Source organism: Echinops telfairi, unplaced genomic scaffold (assembly GCF_000313985.2).
Source record: "Echinops telfairi isolate 266 unplaced genomic scaffold, ASM31398v2 ScPeMD7_3533;HRSCAF=4204_0, whole genome shotgun sequence".
NCBI classification, from domain to species: Eukaryota; Metazoa; Chordata; class Mammalia; order Afrosoricida; family Tenrecidae; genus Echinops; species Echinops telfairi.
This window is the reverse complement of record NW_022107431.1, coordinates 15,271,595-15,288,374: the sequence shown is the minus strand read 5'-3', so window position 1 is coordinate 15,288,374 and position 16,780 is coordinate 15,271,595. Positions and strand designations below refer to the sequence as shown.

At 46.1% G+C, this 16,780-nt stretch overlaps 1 protein-coding gene across 3 annotated transcripts in view; it reads right to left on the bottom strand.

Annotated features, from left to right (window-relative positions):
- Positions 1-15,397, bottom strand: part of MTRF1L (mitochondrial translation release factor 1 like) — a 22,965-nt gene extending 7,568 nt beyond the window's left edge. For 2 of the 3 annotated variants that reach the window (XM_004701941.2, XM_045294697.1), the window contains exons 1-5: positions 15,154-15,397; positions 11,501-11,580; positions 4,953-5,136; positions 3,854-4,017; positions 435-552 (exon numbers count right to left, since the gene is read on the bottom strand). In XM_004701941.2, the coding sequence (XP_004701998.1) occupies positions 435-552; positions 3,854-4,017; positions 4,953-5,136; positions 11,501-11,580; positions 15,154-15,397 (790 nt within the window). Of the gene's footprint in view, positions 1-434; positions 553-3,853; positions 4,018-4,952; positions 5,137-11,500; positions 11,581-15,153 lie in introns of those variants that run through there. The other variant, XM_045294698.1, reaches the window with a different exon arrangement.
- Positions 15,398-16,780: the final 1,383 nt, after the last annotated feature.

Genomic DNA, 16,780 nt, shown 5'->3' with positions numbered 1-16,780 from the left:
ATGACAGAGCATGCGCTGTTACGCAAAAACCGCAATAGAGTGAAGCCGCGGAAGTCGAAGTGCGAAGTGGCGAGGATTCACTGTACATGCGAGGCAATTGAAAATGCCATGGCTTGGGTCAGGTATACCTTCGTTTTCGAAGTAACATCCTTGCTTCTCAGTACTCTTAAGAGGTCGTGTGTAGCAGATTTACCTAATGCAATGCTTTTGGTCTCTTGACTGCTGCTTCCATGAGCACTGATTGTGGATCTAAGCAAGACAAAATCCTCATAACTGGGCCAATAGGTAACATGACAAATGAAGAAAAGGTTGAAGTTGTCAACGACTTTGCCTTGCTCAGTTGTGTATGAGGCTCTATTTCAGGGGACAGCGAGAAAAGCCTTTCCAACATGGCTTCTTCCCCATTGCCACACTGTAAGGGACTTGCCGCCTACCTGTGGGAAGGTGCACGATCCGGACAGCGCTGTCTGTGGTGTTCACGTGCTGGCCCCCAGCTCCACTGGCTCGCTTGGTGTCGATCCTCAGGTCTTTAGGGTTAATCACTAGGTTAATCTGTACGCAAGAGAAAAGTGGGGCATGTTAAAGAAAATGATTCAGAGCAACTGTTTGAGGATACGGACTAGCCATTTGTAACCACCGGAAGCTGTGAGGGCCGGAACTGAGCCAAGTTTCTCTGCCTGAGACCTTCTTATCATTCCTTTTCATGGGAAACATTTGTTTGTTCCTTTTCTGACAGGTTTCCAACTTACACTGGCTCTGACTTTTGCAGGTTTTACTTTGGAAATCTATGCCAGATACAGAATGCATAGAATTTTGGTTTAATTCGAAGACTATAAAGCAGTTGGAAGGATACCACTGTATGTTTAGGAGACAACAGAGAGGCCAAACTCACTGCTAGTGAGTTGATTCCACCTACCTGTCCGGTCATCGAGTCAGTTCTGACTTCTAGCGAGTCTACAGAGGGGAATTCACTACTGTAAATCTTTAGGGGAGCAAACAGACTCATCTTTCTCCCGAGGAGAATCACTGACCTCTAGGTTATGGGTCCAACAGCATACCACCGGGGCCCTTTTGGGCATGTAGCCCACAGCATACCACCACCAGGGCCCCTTTTGGCATGTAGTGTATCACAACAATGTTAATCGAAACTTTGCTATTACTCTCTTAGCACAGGCAGCAGAACTTGGGATACTATTAGAAATGGAAACAGGGCAATAAAGGAGATTTTTAGGGTACTTCTGAGTTCAAAAAATAGAAATATGGAGGAAGAGCAAAATCAGATTGAGGACGAAGGGAAGGGTTTATTTTAAGCATGGAGATGGTCAGCTATCCCTAGTGGGCGGAGGTGAGGTAGATGGAAAGTACAGCGACCAAGAAGTCCAGCGCAGGGCTCAATTCATGGTGGCGCTGGCATCTGACTAACCAGCTGTTTCGCAAACAACTCGAAGCAAGTCCACAACCCCAGCAGTGGTAGAAACTGTTATTCCATGGGCCCACAGGCCCGCTTCTGACTTCCTCTCATAAATCCCAGCAGAATTAAATGAGGTGCTCTGTGGACTGCAGGAGCCCTGGTGGCGCAGTGTTTGAGGCTTGGGATGCTCACTGCGAGGCCGGCACTTGGAAACCACCAGCAGTTCCAGGGGAGAAAGACAGGGCTTTCTACTCCCATAAAGAATCGGTCTCGGAATCTCACAGGGGCAATTCCACCCTGTCCTATGTGGTTGCTGAGTCGGCATTGACTCAATGGCAGTGCATTTTGTTTGGTTTGGGGTTTCTATGTACCAATCTCCATCTTTTCCTGTAGGCGTGGGTGGCTCCTGCCCCATCTTCCACTAATTCACATTTTCTCCAACTTACTTGGCTGACGGCCCCCTAATCAGAAAAAAAAAACACACAAAAAAACGCAGTGCCCCCTGGCAATTAAAGACATTTGTACCATAGCCTGTGATCCAAGATAAATTATAGGTCAGTCCCTCTGGGCCATTTCAGTACCTGCCCCAGGGGCCTAATCTCCTCATTTTGGAGACCCCACACGAATTGTTCTTTAATCGTTCTTTTCTTTACACAAGCAGCCCACACAAGTTAGATCTAACAAAGGAACTCCTCAATCTTCTTAAAGAGATTCAAACATTCTCTTCCCCCAAAGTAATGAAAATCCACTCACCCCCAAACACCAATACTTTATTTAGAAGAAGAAATCAAATGTTTCCTTTTATGTAAAGCTAGCTTTCCAGAAGGGATAAAACAAACCAGAGCTTCCCAACTAAGTTAATTAACAAAAACTGAGACTGTGCTCCCTGAAAACGAGAGCATACTCATTATCAACACCAAAAGAGGACACTTCCCTTGTAAGGCATGTAGGTTATGGAGTAACAATTCCATTATGTCCTTACACCTGCTAAAATTGGCTTCTTGCTAGTAATACCGTAGGAGCCTGTCACAGAAAACAAATCACTATAAAGAGGACCAGTCAGAAAACAGACATATTTAGAGGCCCTCCTACAAGGCATAAGAAGCTCTGGTGGGGTAGTGGGTTATGCTTTGGGCTGCTAACCACAAGGTCAGCAGTTCAAACCCACCTGCTGCTCTGTGGGCAAAAGATGAGGCTTTTTGCTTCTGTAAAGATGTCATTTTGGAAACCTTATATAGGGTCGCTATGGGTCAGTATCAACTCAATGGCAGTGAATTTGGTTCCTTGTGTTCTTAAGTGGTAACCACAGAAACATTTATTAAAATTACTGTGCAGGTCACCCTTGAGGAAGTACTATAATTACTCATGTAATACACAGCGATGGGTTTACAGTACAAACACTGGGACTGCAATAGGGTATTTTGAGAACTGCAAAAGCTGACTCTTGGTTAGATGTGGGGGTTGTTTCTTTAAAATGAAGAAATCCAGACTGGTTTGAATCCTGGAAGTATATGACTGAAAACTAACCCAGGTGAGCTGGGGGGAAGAATAAACAACATGTCCACCAGGGCAGAGTCTCACACTGAGAGGAAGGCAAAAGGCATCTCACAGAGTGACAGCGCCGCCACCACAGCACAGGTGCTGAGCTCAAAGGTGCAGGAGGGCGTGAGCGGTGGCAATGGCAAGGGACCAACTACTGGCAACTAGGAGCCACCTGGGGAGGAAGCTGGTTCTTGAAGCAGAATCCCAGGAGTGTCAGGAGGCAGAAACATGAGGTGACAGGAAGAAGCAAACAGAAAAGTGCGAGACTACCGGAAGGGGGAAGAAACCGCAGAGAACACCAAGCCCTCATGGTCCTTGCTGGTCTGAGTAACTCGGACTCTGAGTTCCATTCAACACACATAACAAGTAGATGAGAGATGGAAGCCGGGGGGAGGGGGGGGAGGGAGTGTGTGTGTGGGGGGTGTGTGGTGGGGGGGGAAATCTATGTACCAAATAAAATAAAACAGACCTTTTAGGAAAGAAAAAGTTACTATGGTTTCACTCACATTTCTAAAGTTCAAAATCACATTGATCTGGCAAGGTTAAGATAAATCCTTCATGATACTGTTAAAGTTAACACTGCTTGGCCTGAGATCCTCAACTCAATATGTGATAAAGCCCAATTAATCAAGAGACGCTCAAGTCCATAAACATGAGCCCAAGAACTGGGAGTGGCTTCTGAGTTCCCAAGGAGGCAGGAGGTGACTGTGCTTCAACCCAAAACCAAAATCAAGCCCAGTGCCACTGAGCTGATCCCAACTTAGACCCTGCAGGAGAAGCAGAACCGGCTCCCCGCGGTTTCTGAGGCTGTAAATCTTATAGTGCCTGTCTCACCTTTCTCTGGAGGGGCAGCTGGTGGGTTCATACTGCTGATCCCCGGCTGCCAAGGGCTCCTCTTACCTCCGTGGGCTGGGGCAGCACAGCGACGGTCATGGTGCTCGTGTGGACGCGGCCCTGCCTCTCGGTCTCTGGCACTCTCTGCACTCGGTGCACGCCGCCTTCGTGTTTCAGGAGCTCGTAGGCCCCTGCACCCCCAATGCTGGCAGATGCATGTCTCAGGCCACCTGGGGAAGACGGGGAAGGTTGAGGGGGATCTCCTGATTCCTGCCAGTTACAAGGACTTGGCCATCATTCTACCATGTAGACATGTATTTGAAAGAGCCATCAAAAACCTCAGGCAAGCATACTGACTGTAAGCCACATTAATTAAAACAATTCAGCATTGATGTTCAATGCTTTAATGCTTAGCAATGTCATTGCTTTCATTATTACACATAAAGCATGTATAGTGCTAATAGATTAATTCAATTCCACATGAAGAGGACTGCTTGGAAAGACCACTACTCATTCAACAGCTAGTCTTACAGACTGACTGCCATTTTATAGGCCAGTGGTTCTCAACCTGTGGGTCTTGACCCCTTTGGGGGTTGAATGACCTTTTTACAGGGGTTGCCTAAGACCATCAGAAAGGTCTTAGGAACCAGACATCACTCCTCTGCATCTCCAGGCGGGTCGCCCAAGACTTACCCATGCTACACCATGCTTTAAGACAAAATTTCATTTATTTGTCATTAGAAATATTTTACAATATATAATTACTTAATTGTTTTTTGATTAATCACTATGCTTTAATTATGTTCAATTTGTAACATCCTGCATATCAGATATTTACATGATGATTCATAACTAGTAAAATTACAGTTATGAAGTAGCAATGAAAGTAATTTTATGGTTGGGGGTCAGCACAACATGAGGAACTGTATTAAGGGTCGCTGCATTAGGAAGGTTGAGAATCACTGTTATAGGCCATTTCCAAATTCACACATTTGGATTTTAAAATATTAGGTAAATGATGAGCACAGGACTATGTAAGCAACTTGCCTTGAACAAAATGAGTTCTCAGGCCTACCCGTGGTCTAGGATGGACAGACAGACAGACACACACACACACACACACACACACTTTACTCATAACAAGTCAAACTGGTCGTGGACTGACCTATTTCACTTGGGACATACTCCAGAGGTTCAAAGTGCCACCTTTTAAATGCAGCATACTGCTGATACATTTCAAATATCTCTGCAGTGAACAGCATTGCCTCCTGACCCCCTACTCCGGCGGTTACCTCCAAGATCAGATCATTTTCATCTGTTTCTTCTGAGGGAACCAAGAGGAAGATAATCTGTAAATACAAAAATACCATCCCTACTATCATTAACAACTGCTACAAAGCTAACGTCTAAGTTCCAGGAAAATATTAATGTTATGATGATACCATGCATACGCTAACGTTTAGCTAAAGCTTACAGCCTTATTTGCTCTCTCTCTGAAGCTCATGCGTTGTTTAAATCCACTAATCTTAGTATCCTGTCAGAATGAAGTGCTTGCTATGAGTAGGACGCAATCCGGGATGTACGCAAAAGAAAGGAGATACTAGTTTTCTAACCTGAAATACCTGGCTTCCTTGGGCAGAAGAATAACTGTACTCAAATTGCATTGTTAGTTTTTTAAGGCTACTTAATATGGGAGAGAAACCTGTGATTTCTGAACAGAAAGAGCTCCAGAGATGATCTGGTTTCATACCTTCATTTTACATGTAAAAGAAAAGGGGTTCACTAATCTGTTGAATAATAGTAAGTTACTCACTAGTTACTGGCAGCTCAGGCCCAAGAATTCATGTCGCAGGACTCCAACATAAGGAGTCCTGGAGGTACAGTGGTTATGCACTGGGCAAAACCAGAAGATCTGCAGTTCAAAACATTAGCCGTTCTGAGGGAGAAATACTTTCTACTCCTGTAAAGAGTTCCAATCTTGGAAACCCACGGGGCAGTCCTAGCCTGTCCTGTGGGGTCTCCAGGAATGGAACCCTTGATGGCAGCACGGTGAGGCTGCTCTCCTGTGTCCATCATTACTGTTTCAGTGGTGAATAAAATTACTTGGAATGGCCCTTCTATCCGTCTTTGTAACTCCCAACAGACGATTGAGTGAGACCACGTAGGGTGTGTGGAACACTAGTAAATGGGATTGCTCAGTTTTGTCATTCCTCTGGGTGTAGACGTGAGCCATTTCAGAAGCAGTTAGAGAGAACCCAGTGACCATCAAGAAAGACCCGCCAACAGAAGAGCATGTGCTAGATCTGTCTCTAGTGGTGGAGGCAGCGGAGCCTGCACCAGAACACAGAGCTGAGGAGCCGCGTCGGCCGTGAGGCTGACCAGCAAGGCAGGTGAGGAGCCACGTCGGCCGTGAGGCTGACCAGCAAGGCAGGTGAGGAGCCGCGTCGGCCGTGAGGCTGACCAGCAAGGCAGGGGCCAAGGGAACACATGGCTGAGAGGCTGAGGACCAGAGAGAGAGATATGGCCATTTCTTCAGTTTCACACTCAGTTCCTATTTAAACCCAAACCAAACCCACTACCATCCGGTGGAGTCCAACTGGTGGCAACCTTATATTTAGTAGTTAAAACTCAAAACCAAATCACTGCCATCAAGTTGATGTAGACTCACAGTGACCCTACAGGACAGGGCAGAACTTCCCCTTTGAGTTTCTAAGACCGCAACGGTTTCTGGAAGGAGAAAGCCCCAACTTACAGCGGCTGGTGGTTTTGAACTTCCAACAATGTGGATCACATCCCACTGTGTAACCACGATGCCACCAGGGCTCCTACTTACTAGTTAAGGGATACAGAAAAGGCTTCTTAAAATAGATGATTACTAGGAAACCCTATCAACATTTATCGGTTTCTTAACTTATGCTAGATACTCAAAAGCCCTTTCTACTCCTGAGTCAAATCTGACTCATGAGGACCCGAAGACAGTAAAGTGCCCCTGTGGGTGCCTGAGATGGTACCTCTTTGGGAGCAGGGACCCATAGCTTTCTCCCCTGGAGTCGCTGGCCATTTCAGACTGCAGCCCTCATGGTTAACAACCCAATAGAGAGCCCACTCTGCTATGAGGGCCCTTTGTTGTTAGGTGCTAGTCAGATCTGACCCACAGTGAGCCTGTGCACAGAAGGCAACGCTGCGCTGTCCTGCGCCATGCTCACCGGTGTTTCTATGCTTGCGCCCATTCTGCAGCCAGTGTCAGCCCATCTCCTTAAGGGCCTTCCTCCCTTCTGTTTCGCTGCCCTTCTATCTAACAAGGATGTCCAGGGCACTGTAGGTCCTTTTACTCTCAAAACAGTATTAAATTACGTGAAAACTAAGTTCAGGAGGTATTATGAATTGTGGCTCCCCCAAAGATGTGCTGTAAAATCCTAACAGGTGACTATAGTCCCACTGGGGATTAGGTCTTCTTTGTTATGCTAATGGATAGGATCAGTGTGGGGTGGATTTTAAGGCTGCTCTTTGGAGATATAAAAAGAGCTCATTGAGCACACACGCAAAGATGAGGGGTACAGATACCACACTACATGAAAGTCGCTGAGTGGACAAGGAAAAGATGCTGAAATGAGATAGAGGCTGTCCCGCAGAGCGGGGGCTCCTGAGTTTGGACTTCCAGCCTCAACTGAGATGTTTCCACTTGTGTATTTATTACAGCAGCAGCAGCAAAGAACCAAGACTGAGGGGCTGAGTAACCTCACTGTCCAATAGCCTACAACTAGAAATTGGAAGAGCTCCAGCCCAAGTCTACTCCATGTCTGAACGAGTGTGCTTTATGTTGGTTGGGGACTATACCTGGTGTGTTTTTTTCCCATTTCTTTGGATTGACAGTGGTTGAACATCTGTAAGCTGTTTTACAGAATTAACAAAGAGCGAAGCCTGGTTCTAATATCATATGTGTATTCTTCATCTAATGCACCTGCAATTTTATGGGACACAAACACCAAAGTAGTTCAATTTAGTTCTTGAAACTTGAGGTCTTCCTCTGGGTCTCTAAGGAGGCCAGGCTGTGTTGTCGGGTAAATGTTGGATTGCTGACTGCAAGGTTGGAATTCAAACCCACCAACTCCTCTGCAGGAGGAAGGTGACGCTGTCCGCTCTAAGCCCTTGAAGTGCCTCGGAAACCCTTCCGAGGGTCACTCGGGTTGGAACAGAATCCATAGCAGTGGGTTTTACTCTAGGTCTTAGAAGTGAGGCTGGCGGGAATCCATCTCACATACCTTGGACGTGTTTTCAGGGATCAATCCCTGAAGAAGGACAACATGCTTGATAAAGTAAAATCAGAAAAGCCAAACTCGCAGTCGTCCGATCCATGCTGGCTCCTAAGGACCCTATAGGATAGGAAAGAACTCCCCGATGACTTTTTACGGGAGTAGAAATCCCAAGCTCTCCTGAGGTAGCTCCTGGTTTCAAATTGCTGACATACGAGAGGGTACCCCCCCAAAACAGAAAACAGCTCCACCTAGCACAGCTTTCATAGTATGTACTTTTCCCGCTAGGCGAACATTGAACAACTTGCTCTGAGTTAGTGCACCCTGTGGCGTTGCCAGGAGATTCTCTGTAGTCACAGTGAACTTTTTCATAAAAGCAGTTTAACTTGACCCTTGTTTTTTGGGATGGCCGATTTCAGAGAACAGCATGTGGCTATGAATTGTGTTTCCTGCTCAGGAAAAATGCAGCAGAAACTGTTGAGCTGTTGAGCACCGCTTACAAGCAGGGTGCTATGGAAAAACCATGAGTTTGCTGGTGGTTTTCAAGTGGCTTTCTGGTTTCAAAAGAGGTAAAATGTTGATTGATGGATAAACCTCGTTCTGTACGTCCTTCAAATTCCCGGACCGAAATGTCAACTCAGTGCATTTGGAGTTCGTTCCACCAGGTCAGACTGTTAATCAAGATTACATAACAGCGTGCGACAAAAAGGCCCGATTTGTTTGCCGTAACAATGCACCTACTCACATAGCCATCTCGGTGGGCCAGATTTTGGACAACATACTTTCCTCCCCCACGCAACTTACTCACCTGACTTCCTTTTGTTTCCGTGAATGAAGAGGGGCATGAAAGGACCTCGATTTAATGGCAGAGAAGAGGTGAAGAAAAAAACAAGGGACGTGCTGTCAGCCATCCAAACAGATGGGTTTGAAAAATGTTTCCAAGAATGGAATTGCAGATTTGACAAATTAATTATGTGTAATGGAGAGGACTTTGAAGGACCTTGCAGTGTTCCTTCTGTTGAGCATAGGCTGGCTATGGGTTGGCGCTGACTCTGGTACCTAACAATGACATTCTAAACAGTAACCTGACAGCTCATTCTGCCACACTTTTTATTTATTTAAAAAAAATATTTTATTGGGGGCTCTTACAGATTTTATAACAACCCATAATTCAATTACATCAAGCACAGTTGTAAGTATGTTGCCATCATCATTTCTAAAACATTTTAATTCTACTTGTGCCCTTGGTTTCAGTCCTGCTTTTTCTGGCCCCCACCCCCCTCTTGCCCTTGTGAATCCTTGACCAATTATCTTTTATCTTACACCATCTGTTACCTTCCACATTTCTATTATTCGTCCCCCTTGGAGGGGGCTATATATCCAACCATATGATTATGATTGGTCCCCCTTTCTCTCTGCCTGCCTCCCCAAGCCTCTCCCCACACCCTCCCGGTATTGCTACTCCCAGTACGCTTCCTGAGGGTTTTATCTGTCCTGGATTCCATGCATTCAGAGCTCTTATTGGTACCAATGTACATATAGAACTGAGGTCATGATGGGTGTAGGAAGCATTCAAGAACTAGAAAGCTGTGTGTTTTGTAGGTGTTATACTGCACCCTGGCTGAATTGTCCCTTCCTTGTGACCCTTCTTTGACAGGATGTCCAGTTGTCTACAGATGGGCTTTGGAGTCCAATCCCCCTTGTTTACATCAAAATAATAGTTTGTTTTGGATCTTTTGATACCTGATACCAGATCATGATGGTGTGGGGGAGGAAGCATTAATGAACTAGAGGAAAGCTGTATGTTTCATTGTTACCACACTGCACTCAGATGCTACACTGCACCCTGACTGGCTCATCTCCCCACAACCCTTCTGTAAGGGGATGTCCAGTTGCCTACAGTTGGGCTTTGGGTCTCCACTCCACACTCCCCTTCATTCACAACGATATGATTTTTTTGTTCTTTGATGCCTAATACTTGGTGCTATCAATGCCTCGTGATCACACAGGCTGGTCTGCTTCTTCCATGTGGGCTTTGTTGCTTCTCAGCTAGATGGCCGCTTGTTTGTCTTCAAGCATTTAAGACCCCAGACACTACATCTTTTGATAGCCAAGCACCACTCGCACATTTGCTTATGCACCCATTTTGTCTTCAGTGAAATGTATTGGGAAAATGAGTATTACAGAGTGCTAGATTATTAGAACAAAGTGTTCTTGTGTTAAAGGAAGCCTTGAGTAGAGGACCAAAGTCTGTCTGCTACCTTAATACTTAACACATGACTATATGTACAAAGACATATATCCCTATCATTATAAATTAATATATTTACATATACACATTCCTATATTTATACATACATAAATAGCTTTTGCTTCCTAGTTCTTTCCTCTATTTTCTGTTTACTTTCCTCCTGTCCCACTGTCATGTTCGCCCTTCATTCTGGGCTCAGTAATTTCTCTCAGCTCCAATGCACATGATGAAACCCTACCAGGAATTCTATACTTTGCTCACCATTGATTTTAGATCCCTTATTGTTCCCTCATTCATGAGTTTGTTGGCTCCCTAATCCCTTTCTTCCACCTCCTGCTCCTCCCTGTCCCCCCGGAACCGTTGGTCCTGTTGTTTTCACCTCAGAATGTTTATCCTATCTTATATAGGCAGAGAGAAAACTGCCATGCTTTTTATAAACCTCTAATAAAATTCTAGTTGAGAAGCAACAAAGCCCACATGGAAGAAGCACACCAGCTTGTGTGATTAGGGGGTGTTGATAGGATCAGGTATCAGGTATCAAGGAACAAACAACTGTATCATTGTGAATGAGGGGGGAGTGTGGAGTGGAGACCCAAAGCCCATCTGTAGGCAACTGGACATCCCCTTACAGAAGGATCATGGGAGATGAGTCAGTTGGGGTGTAGTGTAGCACTGATGAAACATACGACTTTCCTCTAGTTCTTTAACGCTTCCCCTCCCCCACTATCAGGATCCCTATTCTACCTTACAAATCCAGCTGGACCAGAGGATGTACACTGGTATAGATAAGAGCTAGAAAGGCAGGGAATCCAGGACAGATAAACCCCTCAGGGCCAATAATGAGAGTAGGGATACCAGGAGGGTAAGGGGAAGGTGGGGAGGGAGAATAGATAACAATGATCTACATATAACTCCCTCCCTGGGGGAAGGACAACAGACAAGTGGGTGAAGGGAGACATGGACAGTGTGCGACATGAAAAAAAAAATTATCAAGGGTGAGGGAGGGAGGGAGAGGAGAGGAGGGAGGGTAAAAATGAGCTGATACCAAGGTTCAAGTAGAAAGAAAATGTTTGGAGAATGATGATGGCAACACATGTACAAATGTTCTTGACACAACACATGTATGTATGGATTGTGATAAGAGTTGTACAAGCCCCCAATAAAATGATTAACAAAGAAACAAACAAAAAACCCCAGCAAAGATCATACCTGATGTTTCAGTTGCGCTATTTCTTTTTGATACAAAGTAATTTCATTCTCTGCAAGTTTCCTTATGTCTTCATTTTCATCTAGGAAGAAAGGCATCAAAGTTTCCATAAGTAATGTTAGTTTGCCAAGAGATCTCAAAGTAGCACTTTTATCCTATTGCAGCTAGACATCAGTCTCTCTTAACAAGCCACACCAACCAACAACAAAAATCGCTGAGATCAAGATGATTCTAACTCACAGCAAGCCTATAGTACAGCAAAATTGCCCCGGTGGATTTCTAAGACTAACTCTTTAAGAGAAGTAGAAAGCCCTTTTAATAATTGTCATTAATTAAAAGTGCCATTCTAAATATCAGTCTTGATAAGCTTCAGCACATAGCTTAGAAAACCCTTTTTCTTATGGCAAATGAGAGTAAAATTAAAACTATCAAAACATAAAAGTTCTAATATTTTTCTTTACTCTTCTATAAAATACATGAATATGCTTGTAGCAGTTCCACTTAGTACTGTGCAGGAGAAAGGGAACCTGTTGAGATAGCTAGACTCCATCATTCAACAGCACCGAACAAAGGTCAACCCGAAGGAGCCCTGGTGGCACAGGGATTTGGTGTGCATCTGCTCACTACGTGGTTGGTTTGCAGCCTCCGATGTTCGGTGGGAGAAAGATGTGGCAGCATGCTCCTGTGCAGTGTCTACAAAACTCCCATCCATTGCTGCCACATCAATTACACTTCATTGTGACCCTAGAGGACAGAGCAGCACTGCTGCGTAGCCTTTGCAAGGCTGGAATCTTTCTCTCATGGCACAGCTAGTGGGTTCCTGGTGCTGACCGAGTGCTGCCAGGGCTCCGCTCAAGATCCCAGGCTTGGAAGCTCTGGAGCCGCCCTTCTCTGTTCTGTACAGGCAGGAGAGGGACTCAGCTTGAAGGGTTTGGCTTTTTCTGGAGTGCTTCATAATATATGGGGTCACTGAGTCAGAATTGACTCAATGGCATTGAAGTTTTTTACATATAATGGCACTGTGTGGGTGAGGTCGGGCTGCTAACTACAAGTCGGGCAGTTCAAGCCCACCATCCGCTCCCAGTGAGAAAAGGAATTACAGCCTTGGCTGTTGCTATGAGTCAGAATCAACTCTATGGGAGGGGGTTTGGTTCGGCTTGCTTTTTTCATATATACAGTAAGTCATTTGCTGGATGATAGCTGTTTTTAAGCTGAATTGCACTCTGTCAGCAATAATTTCCTGACTTTCTGTTAACTTCTCTGTGTAGTGTTAAAATATTTAACCCTTAAATCTACTTAAATTTTCAGCTTGGTTGAGCTGTCAAACCAATTCTTTTTTTCTCTAAAAGATACTTATCTCAATGTGCTTGACACAGTGGATGTATGTATTGTGATAAGAGCTGTATGAGCCCCCAATAAAATGATTAAAAGAAGACACTTGTCCCAACATTATTTGAGTCAATCCTCGTAACAGCCTAGTCATCAGTTTCTCTTACTCTTAGAATTCCTCCTTTATGTCTAATCCCTTAGCCTCCTCATTGGTTTCCATGGTATCTTCATCTTTTTCCTTAACTTTCTAAATGGCCACAAAACCAACAATCCATCTCGAGTCAATCTGGACTCATCGTGACTCTAGCACAGGGTAGAACTGTCCCTGTGAGTTTCTGAGGCTGTAACTCTTTGTGGGAGTAGAAAGCCTCATCTGTACCCCACAGAGCACCTGGTGGTTTTGAACTGCCAGCCTTGTGGTTTGCAGCCCAATACTTAACCCACTATGCCACCAGGGGTCTAACATAATACAGTGGTGAAAAATATTGTCAGTGAAATCCAACCCATATTTCTTGCAATCTTGAACCCAGTGACCTTACCTTTTTGGGCTGGAGTACTCCATCCTATACCATAATTTGTTATGTGAAGTAAATACATAAAAGAAAGCCCAGCAGTCTGAAGGGCTCAAGAGGTTACATTAGTATACCCTTTAAGGGTGGGCTTTTATCCCTCTGCAAAGCCTTCCCTTCTCTGCCAGGGGGTATCAGACTGTTCTAATTGGTGTTTATTAACATTTTTTTCTTATATTTCAACTGCATTGTAATATAGTTACTTCTCCCCAAGAGGACCTTCTCTAGAGCCTTGCTGCTCAGTGTGGCTCTTGAACCAAAAGCTCTGCAGCCCCTCAAAAACAAAATCAGAACTCACAGCCATGGACTGGATGCCCACCCTATAGGACAAGGCTGAAATGCCCCTACGGCTTCCGAGATTTGTAACTCTTTAAGCCTCGTCTTTCTCCCGAGCAGCAGCTGGTGGTTTTGAACTGCTGACCTTATTTATGGTTTATAGCCTAACACATAACCCACTACATCACCAGGGCTCCTTGTGGCATCCCCTGGGGCTCCAAAATGAATGGTCACTGGTTTGGTTTCTCCTATTATTGCAGGGGTCACTCCACATTCTGAGCAATATTGGTCTAGAACACAGGACAGGGACAATGCCTTGTTTGACCCAGGTGGGCTAGTGAACTCCCACCAGAATATGCCACCAATCATGTCAACTTCTTAGGTTTCATAAAGGGAGAAAGAGGTCTGCCGTAAGTAGTTCCCGTTTCGAAAACTCACAGGGGCAGTTCTATTCGATCCTACAGGGAGCGCTGTGACTGCAGTGAGTTTGAGGAAAGGGATGGAGCTTGACCTCTGACACAAAGCAAAAAAGGATTTCACTTAAGCCCCAAGCTTCAAATTCATCTAGATTATGGACGTCTGGCCAGGGGCTTAGTAGAGATGGCAAAGGAAGAGGCACAAAAGTCAGTGGTATCATTTGGTGGAGGTTTTGTGTTAGGTGTTTCGTGTTGTGTGCACGAAAGGACCCAATGGGTGACACTGTTTACTGCGAGTGACACCACAATGACTGTCCAAAAGTGTGTGCACTGTTCCAGCACAGATTTATATTTAATAAACTATCCGCGGCACAGGATTGGGCAGTGTTTCATTCTGTTGTACACTGGGGCTCCAAGAGTCAGAACTGACTCAATGTCACCTAACAGAAACAACATCCTGGTAACTAAAACAAGTTTTGGAAGCTGGCTTTACACATACATATTAATAATATACCTACAAGGTTAAAACCCAGTGGCATCAAGTGGACGGACTCATTGCTACTCTAGATAAGGTTTTCTATGCTATCAATCTTTATGGGTAGCAGTGAGCCTCACCTTTCTCCCACTGAGTGCCTGGTGGGTTTGAACTGACGTTTGAACTACACAGCCCAGCTACAACTGTATGCCAAGCCCTGCTGCGATTTTCCATGTAGGTGGCTGATTTTGTCAAGTTTCTGGTGTTCTAGCTACAGTCTTATAATTAGTATTTGTGAACCTGTAACGATAACTTGTTTGAGGATGAAGTGATAGGGGAAACAGAAAAAGAAACAAGGCTTCCACTCATCATAGGTCTCTAACGTTGTCATTCAGTGTAGAAAGTTTACAGAGCTTTGGTTACGTTGATATAATCTAAAAGACAACGGAATTTGCAACGCTACTGATTACATATTATCCTATGATTGCAATTGATCGGTGCACATTGCTGAGACTTCCCTATGGCCTGGTACAGGAGAGGACCCAGGGAAGCCACGCGGGGCTTCCCGAGGCCTGCTCCGGCCGGCCTACCGTGCAGCAAGCTCTCGGTCTCCCGCAGCTCCTGCTCCTTCTCGCTCAACAGTCTGGCCACCTCCGCCAGCTTCGGCCCCGCTGCAGACCCTTCCTGGCGTTCGAGGAAGGTCCGCAGTGGCCCGTCGCGGGCGAACAGCTGCTCGAGTGGGCGGCTCCCGCAGCTCAGAGGCCGGCGGGTCGGGCCCGGCGCCCGGCGGGGCCAGAAGCAGCGCACCGCCCCCCACAGCAACCGGCCCCGCATCGCGAGGACCAGTTCCAGCACCCGAACTAGATCAGGCCGGAAGTGGCGGATCGCACAAGCTTGCGATGCGCAGTCGCAGTGCCAATTGGCGATAATTTACTGCGCTCTAGCCTATGAACGCGCTGGGTTTAAAAGGCCTTCCGGAAGCTGCGCGGTAACTTCCGGCCCGGTAGGTTGGCGTTGTATTGGGGGCGGTGGCCAGGGGCTGGGGCGGGGCGAAAAGCGGAAGGGGCGTGGAGAAAGCGAAAGGGGCGGGGCGGCGAGGCTACAGTCGGATCCGGGGATTGTGAGGCGGTCGGGGGATTCTGAGCCAACTCTTATGAACGCCGGTCGGCTAGCTTCTCCGCTACCCCTGGGTGGCGCAGGGCAGAAAGGGACGCCGAGCAGTGAGTTGCCACATTTTTCTGGCAGCGAGGGTTTATTTCTGAGCGACGGCCTTTTGCTCAGTGAAAGGCGGTGTAATGACCAATACGGGACGGAACTCTGCTGTGCCCGCCTGGCCGTGCGGGGTGGTCACCAGTGCCGGTATTTTGTGTGTTGATGAAGATACGACCAGTGCACCGTAAGGCCACCGCGGGGTGACATCGGAAAAGCCTGCTTTCCTGCTAACCTTGATTAAGGTCTGCATATCCAAACGGTCAGCCGTTCCTCGAGCTTGTCTACTTCCGAAAAGAGTCCTTGAAAACTCAGGGGCATTTCTATCCTGACCTTTAGGGTCGTTCAGAGTTAGGATCGATGTGATCACTGCTATCGGGCAGTGAGTGAGATGTGCCAGGTAACTTGCTTTAGGTCACTATCCATGCTCACTGAGCCACCTGCTGGCCCATCCCAGTGGGGCAGGTAGGTTACCATCAACAATCTTTTAAGATGAGAGATCCCTGTTCCTACTAGACGCTCAGCCAAACCTTCCAGCCCCTCTGCCAGGACCCAACCTCCATCCAGACCCCGACACTTTCACAAAGCCCTGGTTATTGGAATGGTTATAAATGGCTCTTTTTCTTTAAAAGAGCGTTCCAAAACCGACCCGAGGAATGGACATGACAGACCAAGTACAAAGAAGAAAAGGCGTTGCTAGAACACTGGAACGCCGTCATCTGTTTCGGCAGTATCTACCAAATAGAGGAGGAGCCTCCTGGCATAGCGGTTATGCTTAGGGCTGAGATATGTAATGTCAGCAGTTCGAAACCATGAGCCCCTCCACGGTTGAAAGCCGGGGCTTTCTCCCCTCTTAAAGAGTTAGTCTCAGAAACTCACAAGGGCATTTCTTCGCTGTCATATGGGCTCGCTATGAGTAGGCATGAATGTGAGGGCAGTGGGTATTAGTATACTAAATAGGGGAGCACAGCTAGGGCCGCATAAAATGCACACTGCTGTATCAAAGTG